At 53.3% G+C, this 12202-nt stretch overlaps 1 protein-coding gene across 5 annotated transcripts in view; it reads right to left on the bottom strand.

Moving 5' to 3' along the window:
- Positions 1-12202, bottom strand: part of SORCS2 (sortilin related VPS10 domain containing receptor 2) — a 557572-nt gene that overhangs the window by 343384 nt on the left and 201986 nt on the right. For all 5 annotated transcript variants that reach the window (XM_034951974.3, XM_034951976.3, XM_034951975.3 and 2 more), the window contains exon 2: positions 4583-4650. In XM_034951974.3, the coding sequence (XP_034807865.2) occupies positions 4583-4650 (68 nt within the window). The remainder of the gene's footprint in view (positions 1-4582; positions 4651-12202) is intronic.

Raw genomic sequence — 12202 nt, 5'->3', positions numbered from 1 at the left:
CATCCATCCATCCATCCATTCATCTATCCATCTATCTATCCATTCATCCATCTCTCCATTCATCCATCCATCCATATGTCCATCCATTAATCTATCCATCTATTCTTCCATTCATCCATCCATCCATCCATCTCCCCATCCATCCATCCATCCATCCATTCTTCTATCCATCTATTAATCCATTCATCTATCTGTCCATCCATCCATCCATTCATCCAACTGTCCATCCATCCATCCATTCATCCATCCATCTGTCAAGCCATTCGTCCATCTGTCCATCCATCCATCTGTCCATTCATCCATCCACCCGGCTGTCCATCTGTCAATCCATTCATCCAATGCCCAACATGTATCTCCTATGCCAGATCTGAGTTTGGTTCCAGGGATCTGGTGATCAATAAGATAAACCTGGCAGGTCTCCATCCTTGCATCCTCAACCAGCCTATGTTCTAGTGGTGGTGGTGGTGGTGGTGGGGTAAACCATAAACAGGAACTCCCACATTTCAATGAGAGAGGTTATAAAGAATGCCTGGGGGCCTCTTTGCACCAAGTAGTGAGGGAAGCTTCTTTGAAGAAAAGAGGTTTATGGGGAGACTGAATGGGGGGCAGGATCCAGTACCTGGGGTTGGTGCCACATGCTCTCCAGGCAGCAGCCGTAGCATGCACAAGCCCTTACAGGGACTGAGCTCAGTGTAGTCCAGGGTCAGCCAAGAGGCTACTGTCACTGGACATTGAACAGTAAGAGGTAGAGTGGGAGGAGCTGAGACTGGGGATGGGGTAGGAGCCGGGGATGGGGTCTTTGCAGGGGGTATGGCTTGTATGTTATTTCAAGTACCCTGGAAGGATTTTAAACCTGGGTCCTAACCAGCCCAACCTCTGGCTACTTGAAGTGTGGTCCCCAGACCAGCAGCATGGGCAGCACTCGGGAGCTTGTTAGAAATGCAAAGTCTTGGGTTGCCCTCCAGACCCTAGACCGGTGGAATCTGACCATGTGTTCCTTGCAGGAAGATCCCAGGAGACTCGAGTGCCCGTGGAGTCTGAGAAGTGCTGTACTAGATCCTCTCCCGGGGAAAACCTCTGGGAGGACCTACCTTGAACCCACGCCTTCCCTGGCTGGCCCAAGCTGCAGCACTTTATAAGGGCTTTTCTAAGTGACTTTCTTGTGCCTCTGCTGAGACCCCGCAGTCTACACATCGAGCTTTGCTCAACCCTCTGTGGCTTCTGTGGCTTGTGTGGGCAAGACCACGTGGAGGAGCACGCCCTGCACACTTCAAACCCTGATGCCAACCAGGGGCTTTCCAGGGAAGAATGGTGCTCCCCTCCTCACCCCCAGCCTTTTGCACCGATTCAAGGGGGCCTGAGATTGAGCAGGAGACCCCCATCACCACCACAAGAAGAAAGGGGCAGAGCACTGGATCATCAGGGAAGCCAGGAGGGGGTGCCGCTGACATGCGGCCCGTCAAATGCAGGACAATTAAAAACACATTCAGCTTCGAGCCACTTTCAGAATGAAAAGACCATACCTGTCATTAAAAGTGTATTTATTGCAATTACACAGAAGGATTCTTAGGAGACTCAGTGCACATTCATTAATTGTGTCTTTAATAGCCCTATTTAATATGTGCTCTCCAGACGAGGGCACCGCCAGCCTTCCATCCACAGGGGCCTCAAATGCAGACAGAGGGTGGGGGTGGGAGGAAGCAGCATCTTGAAGAGAGAGTGATGGCAAGCTCTCAACTCTCAGCACCATCTTCCTGCGTGAGTCCCAAAACTGAGGGTGAGGACAGGAGCAGGTAATGTGCAAAGGAGAAAATGTGAGTAGTAATTAAAACAGAACACTGCTCCTCCTTACTAGGAAACAAACAACAACAAAAAAAGCAAATTAAAGCAATGATGCCGTCCCCTTCCTGCCCTCAGCTCCTCCTGTCAAATGAGCAGGAGTTAGAAAAGTCGCCGGCAGGATGCAGGGCACTGCCCGGGTGGGAATGCACATTCGTCTTGAGGAAGAATTGAATGCCATTGCACACCAGCTGCAAATCCATTCACACTCCCTGGCTGTCATGTAACTGATTCATTCCAGGGAACAAAATGAAAATGAAAACTACCTGCTTAAGTTTTTTATGGCAGCATCAATAAGGGGACAGCTAAGAATTAGAGTGAACCAACTCCAGGGGCTCGTAACAGCCATAAAAGAAATGATGACGCAGACCTTGTCACTACATGGAAAAACTAGAAACATATTTTATAAATGATAAAAAGAATATAAAACTGCATTCTGTGTCTCTACCTATATAAATATGTTAGCATCAGAAAAGATAATATAAACAAAGAAAGTAATTGCTCCGATGGGTAGGGATGTGGGTGAACTTTGGTGAGATGACTAATGTCTCTGCAAGCATTTTTAATAAAGGCGAAGAAACATCTGGGTATAGAGACAGTGATGAGAAGGGAACACGGAAAATTAAAATCTGTCAATTTGCTTTGGAGAAAAACTGAATTTAGATCATGCACTGTTCTAGGGACATTTCACACATTTCCTCATTCAGTTCTCACAGCTTCCCCTCAGGGGCATCTTATCCCCATTTAACAGACATGGAGACGGAGGCTCTCTGGAGCAGAAAGAAGTCCCCACCACCCCACCCTTGGAGCAGCTGCGAGTGGGTGGTTTGGCCTCTCTGCTGCCACCTGCTTCTGAGGAATCCTGTCTGGAGCCTGTAAGTGGTTTTGGGCCCCATGCCAGGGGGCCAGACACAGTCAGTCCCACCCCACCCCCACCGCACAAGGACTCCAGCAAACGTAAACTAAGCCGGCAACTCCGTCGTATAAGTGCAGATCACACCGGGAAAGAAAAGATCGTTCCCTGTTCAGACGACACTTCACACAGTCTCATTGCCTCCACATCCAGCCACGCTGAGAGGCTGCAGTGAGGGGAGGGAAGCGGGTACTCTGGAAACTTCTGAGGCGGTTAGCCCCAGGCAGATCCCTCCATGCCAAGGAGGACTGCAGCCCAGCACTTGACAGACATACTGGAGTTGGGGCAAATCAGGTAACTGAGGGCCTTTGCTGGAAGAAGAAGACTTGACCATCTCCGTCCGCTTTGTCACTGAGGAACCCACCCTGAGACCCTCTGCCCAGCAGCGAAGGCGCCCTCCCTGGGCCTGCCCCGTCCAGGAGTGTTGCCTCCAAAACCTGCCTTGGAACATACATTTTCAAAGAGCAGCAATGACATTTCACAGGGCCCACGGAGCTTACACTTTTCTGCTCTTGTCTCGAAGTAGTGAACATTGCTGAGCCCAGCACTGGAGGAACGAGACATTTTTAAAGCAACCCCACCAGCACATAAAGCAACGGGGGGCCGTGGCAGGGAACATCTGTCCTCTACACAGGGATACGACCCATCACTCACCCCCCATTTTCTGGTGGTGACGACGGAATTAGAGGAGACCAGTGGGTCTGGGGAGTGAATCCACACCGAGAAGAGCTTCTAGGAAAAGCGTTTTTGCTGGGAGCGGCTGAGGACTACTCGGGGGACTGTGAGTGTCTTAACCCCTGAGCTTGGCCTCATTTAGCAGCACAGATGACCAGGCCCGTGGGCTCCAGGTGATGCCATTCCTTCCACCACAAAGAAAGAACCCAACTTGAGACATGTTTCAACAACTTCCCAGAGCATCGCAGAAATCCCTCATTAAGAACCAACACAATGAATCACCAAACCCCTTAGCTAAAAGCAAAGCCAAAAATGGAAAATAAACCAACTCAAGGTCCTGATCAGCAGGTAGAGGCATCTTTTTATGGATTTCAAATAGAAAAAATGAATTAATTATTACTTGAGAAACATATGTTGGAAACCAAAATGGTTTCACACCCAGAGAACATGGAGGTGGTAATCGGTACATGGAAGAAAGAGAATCTTTTGCAGGAGAAAAGCTTTGAAACCACAGCCCAGAGGCTGGGGACCATCTGTACCCTTCCTGGGTGAGTGGATGTAAATATTGAGGAGGATGATAACCAAAATGGGTTCTCAAATCCTCCTTCTTTCTCATCTCATTGAAAACTTCAAAGGGGCAATCTAATGTTCCTGAGCTGAATTCACATTTCACACATAAAGAGATATCCCCCATCGCCAGTGGCTTATTTATTTACCAAGCTCTTTGGCTAAGCCTGGAAGAAAGAAAAACGCCCAAACAATGAGGATAATCAGAGCCTTTGGTGGACTCCAGGAGCTGCGTGTGAAGTTCTGAGCACAAGCGAAGGGAAATTGTGCACTGACCTGAATTCACAATGCAAACCCTCCTCCTCCGGGGAGGAAAGAAAGGAAGCGGGGAGAAAAACAGAAAGAAAAGAAAGCCAAGACGCTTTCTGAACAGTTGTCTATTCTGCAGTGCAGTTTATACCCACTGCCCAAACTGTTAAGCTACTTTCAACTTTTCCTTTATGCATTTTCTAGCCAAAGAAAAGTTGGGAGGCCACTGACTCACAGGGGCTGCCACAGTGAGGTGTTTGGATCTCGGTCCTCAGCTGAGAGCCTGGGAAGATGGCACGCAGGTGCATAAGAGAAAGGCCTGCCATCGGGCTGACTTACCGCCACAGAGAACTTTCCAGAACCTTCCCCATGTCTGCGTGGTAGTACTTCGTCAGGATCAAGATCACCTGTGGTGTTAACAGAAAGTAAAAGGCAGAAATCAGTGGGTTCCAAGGTTCTCAAAGAGAGGTACAGTGACACCACTCCGTGCCAGAATTTGGGGTCTCTAAATAACAGCCGCCCAGGGGCCTCTCTTAGTCAGTATCCCTGAGAGGCTCTGGGCCACCCTACATGAGAGCCCTTAGACGTGGGCTTATTTCTGCTCTGAGGACGTGCTTGTGCTCTGCAGAATGACTCTGGGAACATCTGAATCCAGTGATATCCACACAGTAGCTGCCATTTGTTGGAAATAATTCAAACCCAGCCCTGGACAATCCCAAACTGTGGCAAAGGGAGTGCCAGGGCAGTGGTCCCTATGTGAGGATGGAGCGCATTTGGCAAGGCTTCTGGAGACGGGGCTCTGTCTCCACCAGCGCGTTAGAGGATCCCCTAAGCCTGCTGGAAACAGCTGCCGGGGCTGCCACCCAAGACCAGAGCAGGTCCCTGTGGTCCGTCTGTCATTACTGGTCCTGGAGTGGTGCCTGGGGAGGCACAGCCAAGATGCTTGGGGGCCCAGGAGTCCTCTGTGGCGCACACCCGTTTTTGTTGTTGTTGAAACCATTCATTCATTCATTCATTCATTCATTCATCACACATGGGGCCCCACCTGACCACACTGTTTGCATTTCAAGCCTGTGCAGAAAATGCAACTATTTATAAAAATGAAAATAAAAGTGTTTAGGAGCACCTAACTGTCTTTTGAAACAACTGTGTAAACAAAAAAAGTTGGGGGGTGGGGAATAAGGATGCACCGGCCCTGATGGGAAAAAGATTTTCCCAATTACTGCACCAGCCACTGCGTTTCCATGTACATCAAATTTCATTTCACTCACTGCCAGTCCCTGTTAGCTGTTCCTAACACTCCCATGGCTAGGGTAGCCCCCGGGAGGTAAGATGGGAACAGCTTTGGGTTTTGGAGCAGCTGTTAGCCTCGTTATTTGGGGTCACCACCCTGGTCATCCCCAACGGTCGGGCTCCTCCGTGGAAGCAGAGCTCCCTGTGCTCGGTCCTAAGGTGCCGTTTCCACAGATGGCAGCTGGGCTGACCTAGTATCTTTCTTTCCCTGGTGATTTGAGCAGGGAGGACATGAGGAGGGGCTGTTGCCCGAGGTGGGACAGCGTGCATCTTACAGGCAGCGATGATTTAAAAAAGCGAGGCCTTGTCAATCAAGGCCAGATTGGCTATGCCATGCTCAGGAACAAAGCGATTTTCTCTTGTCAGCTCACAGCCTGCCGTCAGAGCCAGGTCCCTCCGAGGAGTGGGGAGCTGACAGGGTGTGGACTTTAACCCATTGATTCATATTTGATATAGTCACGCTGTTCCCAGAGGGGATTTTGTACAGCCTAGAGTGGCAGCTGGAAGGGACCTCAAAGTCTGTTTGATCCGGCCCCATCCAGAAGGAAATCCCTGCCCCCTCCCAATCTGATCTTGAAGCAGTGAGATCCAGGCTCTGCCCTGGCCTCGAGGGGTGGAGCTTGGCTCTGGAGGGCACCCTGCCCTTCTGCAGACTGCTGGGTTTGGGGCGCACCCTGCTGTGAGGCTGGCTTCACGTCCCCGTCACTCCTGCCTGTACCTTCCAGCTCTGCCACTGTGGACAGTCACCCAATCACCCAGCAAGACTGCTTCCTCCTCCCCCTCCCTCGAGGGGAGAGTCCCCACCAGTCCACCCCCTCATTCTAAACCCCAGCATTTGGGACCTTTGCACAAGGCGTTCCTCACCCTGGGATGCTCTTCCCCAAATCCCCCAGCCCTATTTCCTCGGTGAATTCCTGCTGAACCTTCAGATCTCAGCCTGACTCACACCACCCCCAGGAAGGCCCCCGACACTGGGCTCAATGCCCCCTCCATACACCCCCCTCCAACCCTGCCGGACCTCCCTGCAACCCCACACAGCTCACAGGGTCTGCTTCTACTGCTGAGGGATAAACTGTGAAGGGTGGGGACCTTGTTTATCTCCCCATTGCGGGGCACAGCACCTGCCATATAACAAGCACTCACACCACTCACTGAAAGAAATACAGGTGACTTTACCCAAAGGAAGGATCATTTATGCAGTGAAGTCGGGCAGAGGCCAGTGCCCCCCTCCCCACCACCACCGCACTCCTTCCATCAAGAGGACCCCCTTCCACTCTGTCTTGGGGACAGAATCGTTCTACTGGCTTCAACTGGCCAAGCCAAATGAGACTTTGGGTTCCTGTGGGGTTGGCTTTGCCCAGGGCTGAAACAAGGAGGTCGCCCAGGAAGGGCCAGTGCTGGAGAAGCCAGACAGCAAGGCAGCCCCACCACGCCCTGACTCGGCAGTCATCAAGGAGAAGGACCCTGAAGTGAGGTCAGACCACCCGGGTTCCACGCTTGGCTCTGCACTAGCAGACCCTCGACTTCAACACATCTCAGTTTTCCAGTCTATGATGATGCCGTGGTGACGATTAAATATTCAGTAGCAAACGTGAAATGACCCATAAGCCATAGGAGCCGTCGTCATTCAGAATAATGATAGCTAATAACCACTGGTTTCAGCCCTGCCACCGACGAGCCCCACAGTTACAGCAACCCCCGCCATGCCCCAGGGATACCGAAGAGGTGCTGCCCCCACGCCCCCAGGAGCCACATGTTATTATCCCTGTTTTACAGATGAAGGAACTAAAGCAGAGAGCGCTTCAATATTTTGCCAAAAACTACACACTCAGCAAGCGGCAGAGCTAGAATTTGATCCCAGGCAATTCGACGTCAAGCTTGGGCTCTTCACTGCCACGCTGAAAGCCTGTGTTTTCAGAAGAAACTTCTATTAAAAGTAGTTTCAAAGAACCAACACTTACGACATGCCCTTCTGGGGCCCTCAGCTAACAGCTTTGGAAATGAAATATCCCCGGGACAGTTTTTTTCAGTGGCTGATGTGTTAGCCTTGGGGCTCTTTGATCTGGGTGGGAGAAAAATCGGGAATGTGAGTCAGAGCCACACAGCCCCGGCCGTTGCCAAGGGTCTCCTCCCATCCAGAGGCTGCCTGAGCCCGCAGCCCACAGGGATCTTTCCCAGACGGCCAGGAATGTCCAAGCAACAGACGAGGAAAGAAGAGCTACTGCTGTCCACAAGAGGTCGGCCGCGGCCACCCCTCGTCACTTCGAAGGCTCCTCAGGATACATGCGTCACCCCACGTCTCATCCTCTCGCCTCCCATCCTCCCGGCCGTGGGGAAGGCAGTGCACGAATCTGTTCCTATTCTCCCAAAGCCATGTCACCAAATGGGCCCGGGAGCCGGGGTGCTGGGTTCCAAATCTGTGCCAGCTCAGCCTGTGACAAGCATCGACTCATCCACTCTCTCGCAGCACCCCCCGCCGACTGGGAGGGGCCCATATTACTGTTCTCACATTACGGCTGAGGAAACTGAGGCACAGAACCGCCCAGTGACCTGTGGCATCGCACACAGCAGAGCCAGGAGCTCTTGTGCCCAGGCCCAGGGCTTTTATGGGTCTGCACTTCATTGCTGCCCTCCCCACTCTGTGATGCCTGCCTCCTAAGCACGGGACAAGCAGATGCCCAGGGCTCCTCCGATGCACTACCACCCAGGACCAGCCCAGCAGCCCTGCACCCTGAAAGGTCAACCCGGGACCCCAGGCAGAGACCTCAGCCTCTTTGGAATTCCTGAACCTGCCCGCCCTGAGGCTGCCAGGCAGTAAGCTCCATGACGGCGGGGACTCACCCACCCCTAAACCCCCGTGAGCCTAGCACAGAGTGGAAAAATCCATCAATCTTTCCTTGAGTAAATCAATGAGTGGGTGAGTCCATGAGGACACGAATGAGCATCCACACAGCAGCTGATGCAGACAGGAGGGAGAACCTGTCCTTCAGGCCCAGTCCCAGCCAACCCCAAAGCCCCTGATGTCCGGGGGCTCCCCACAGAGCCCATCACCCGCTCCTCCTGACACCTAAGGGTGGGGAACATGCCCTGTCCTGGAGGCCCAGGGCTCCTTCACAGTAATGCCCATCCTAACCCTCAGGGGACGGGCTCCAGAACCCTGAGAGACACAATGCTTCATCTTCCTTAGCCCAGCGAGAGCCCACACGAGGAGTTCCCCAGCGTGGAGTGTTCCAGATAGCCAGGACCAGGGCCAGGTCTGTGACCTGCACAGCCACGAAGCCCCTGAGCTTGGTTTCATGCTCTGCTGTTGCTGTCTTGAAATTCTTGAGAATGTCTGAACGAGGGCTTTGTGTTTTCACTTTGTGCTGAACCCTGTAAATAACAGGGCCGGTCCGGCGGCAGCTGCCACTCCTCTAGCTTCTGCGAGTTTCAACGCTCCTCCAGCCCTGCTAATGGTTAGGGACTGTGTGTCTGCAGGGCACCCCGATTTTATTCACCCATTGTGCACCCACCTCCCTTGCAAGTGAGGGCGGATCTGGGTGAGGGGCTGGAAGGAGGTGTGTCAGATTCAACAACAGAGCTCACAGGAACTCAGGATGCCATCACCACTGCTTCATTTTAGAAATAAGGAAACTGAGGTTCAGAGAAAAGAAAGGGTTTGGCGGGGACAGACCCTGGTCCTGGTAGATCCACATCCACAGCCCAGCCCCCACATCCACTGCCTCTCGCTTTATTCCAGGGAAGGGCCTGCTCCCTCCCTGAGAGGGACTGAGGGTACCCTTCCCCAGAAGGAAAAGAACCCTGAAGTCCACACTCAGTTCCTGGAGAGACCCTAGGCCGGCCATGGAGCCCCACCCCCTGATCACCACAGCCGGCCCCACCTCCACCACACAACTCAGTGCCAAGCCCTGTGCTGGGCTCATAGGAGGGTCCTCTGCTCTGTGCTGAGCCGTCCAACTTGCCTGGAGATGAGGGGCCTGGGCTACATCTCAAAGCTCTGGCAGTGGGAGGGAGCCGAGGCTAACCAGCCTCGGACCCACAATGGCATTAACAGGACTTTCTGCTGCTCTGGGGAAAGGGGGCTGGCTCAGAGGAAGTCTCAGCTCCAGGGCTGATGGGCCAGCAGCAAAGTCGTCAGCATCTTCACCTGTGAACAGCATGAACTGGGAGGTCAATGCTGTCTTTACCAGGTGGCCCTGGCAGAGTGGGCACTTCTCAGATGGATTAAAATAAAACAAAGAGGGTGTGATGCAGGGTGGCCAGGCTCACTGAGCCTCGGTTTCCTGATCTGAGAAATGGTGCTAACTTGGAGATTGCGGGAGGGTCTCCCCATGTCTTTGTGTCCATCCACACAAACTTAGACCAGAAATCAGAACATAGACGCCCAAGGCTCAGCCCCTCCTCCCTGAGTGGTCACTGGCACGTTTCCGAGTTCGCAGAGTTCGCAGTTTCTCCACCTGTCAATTGGAGGAGTTGCTCCCTTCCAAAAACTAGAGCCGATCGATGCCTTTAGAACCCCCAAACATCATGAAATCTGTTCAATTCCAAACCTAATAACATGCCCTGGGAGTTTCTAAAAGACCATTTGCATAAACTGCTCCACCAAATCCTTCCCCCAATGTAACCAGCATCCACCAGGAACGAGGTCAGCTGTTCCATAATCCGGGGGTCAGGCTCACCATTCACCATCCAAGAGAAGTTCACGGTGCCTCCTCTGAGACCCTGGGCCACTTCCCTCTGCTCTTGTGCAGTGGGGCCTGATTCAGCAGCACGGCAATGGCCCCGGGTACAAGCTCCTTACGGAGAGACGCGCAATAATCCCTTCGGAGAGACGCACACTGAGGTTTTCTGAGCCAGCCTGAACCCTGGCCCTGCATGAGCGCCCAGTTCCCCCAAGCTTCGTCTTTACCAGGTTTGCTCTTCAGGAGCACTCGGCATCGCCTCCTCAACTGTGCCCCTCTTAAGACAAGAAGCAAGAAACGTTCTGAGCACCTCCAACTTAGGACACTGAGTCTTCCACACAGCTAGTGGGAAATGATTGTGAAGCAGCCTGACACATGGCTGCCTTTCGGGGGCTCAAGAATCATCAAAAAGACAGACAGAGTCAGGCCCAATTCAGTTGTCAATCAATACACATAAAGCACCAAATACTACTACCAAAAGACTGCAAGAACTTAGTGTTGATTGCAAACTCCAAAATCAATACCCCATTGAAAAAGGGAGAACTTAAGGTCAGTGTCCAAGGCCCCTGAAAGCCCCCAGTGTCACTGAGGTCTCCCTGGCTAAGCTGCACAGCCGTGGGCCTCCCCCTCACAGTGGGGACGGGCCATGCAGCTTCCCGGGAGCTCCTGGAAATGCAGACCTGCAGGCAGCCCCACCCCAGGCCTGCAGAAGCTTCATTTCGTCGCTCACATTTGAGGGGCTACCCTGGCAAGTCGTCCCCAGGAGGGAGGCCCGCACCCCTGCTCACTGTCCTTCAGCCTCATCAGGAAGCTGGGGCTCCTCCCGTCCCTCAGCAGTCTGGTTCCCTCCACTCTCACTGCCGTGGACTGCACTCCAAACACACCCCCTTGGCCACGAGCTCCGGCCTTGACTCTGTCACCCACCCCCCAGGCATTTGCATACTTGGATCGCTATGCTCTCCCCTTTCTCACTTCTCCACTGCCTCCCTCCTGCTCATTCTCAAGGCCACCGCCTCCTAGAAGCCTTCCCTGACCACCCTGTGCACCCCAGGAGGGGAGGAACTGCGTCAGCCTCAGACACCTCCATCTCCTGAGCCTCACCAGGGCCGGCACACAGGGAGTGTCAGAATGATCATTGCTGAGTGAATTCATCAGCAGCAGTCTGACTCAGAAAAGCCAAGACCCACTCCTGGTGAGGTCTTTCCTCACCCCCGCCCCATCTGTATACTCGTCCAGGTGTGGACATGGACCCTGGAATCTGTAAGAAGTCCCATCAGTGGGGCCCACGGGCAGTGGCCCGCCTGAGTCTCAGACATGCCTCGCTGGTACGGGTCACGTCACTCAGGCCCAACTCAGACCCTCGCCTGTCCCGGCATCACACAGGATTTGGCCAAATTCACTCCACATCAGTAACTCCACACTCACCAACTGGAGCTGTTCTTAAAGAGTTACTGGTCTGGAGACCACCTCACCCGCCAGCCAACATGGACGAAGACCTCCAGCCAGACAAGCTCCACTGCCAGGGACAGAGGGGAAAAGCGCAGGCAGGATGGGCAGGAACAGAATTTGTTCACCAACAAGCCGCTTTCCAAGACCTCCACACGCACTGCCCGTGGGGGCAGGAATGATCCACCCGCAGTGGGGCACGGGCAGAACCGCCAACTTAAGCACGAGCCCGTGTGCCGTTTGGCCTGGTGATCCCACTTCAGGGAAGCTATTCCATCGAAGTGCTGTGCATGGGAAATGAGGGATGCCTAAAGTCCTTCACCACGACACCACAACACCACAACAACCAGAGACCAGAAATAACCCACGCATCCACCAGCAGGGCCTGGGGGGATCGCCGGGGGTGCTCACCACTCAAGGCAGCCCCGGGCACCTGTGTGGATGGGAAGGACGAAAAAGGATGTGTCGGAGCCGATGCAGGGAGATCTCCCGTGCCCACTCTTACGTTCACAAGCGGGAGAGGTCAAGGGCACTTCAA

This window comes from Pan paniscus, chromosome 3 (assembly GCF_029289425.2).
Source record: "Pan paniscus chromosome 3, NHGRI_mPanPan1-v2.0_pri, whole genome shotgun sequence".
Classification (NCBI taxonomy): Eukaryota; Metazoa; Chordata; class Mammalia; order Primates; family Hominidae; genus Pan; species Pan paniscus.
This window is presented reverse-complemented; position numbering and strand designations above follow the sequence as displayed.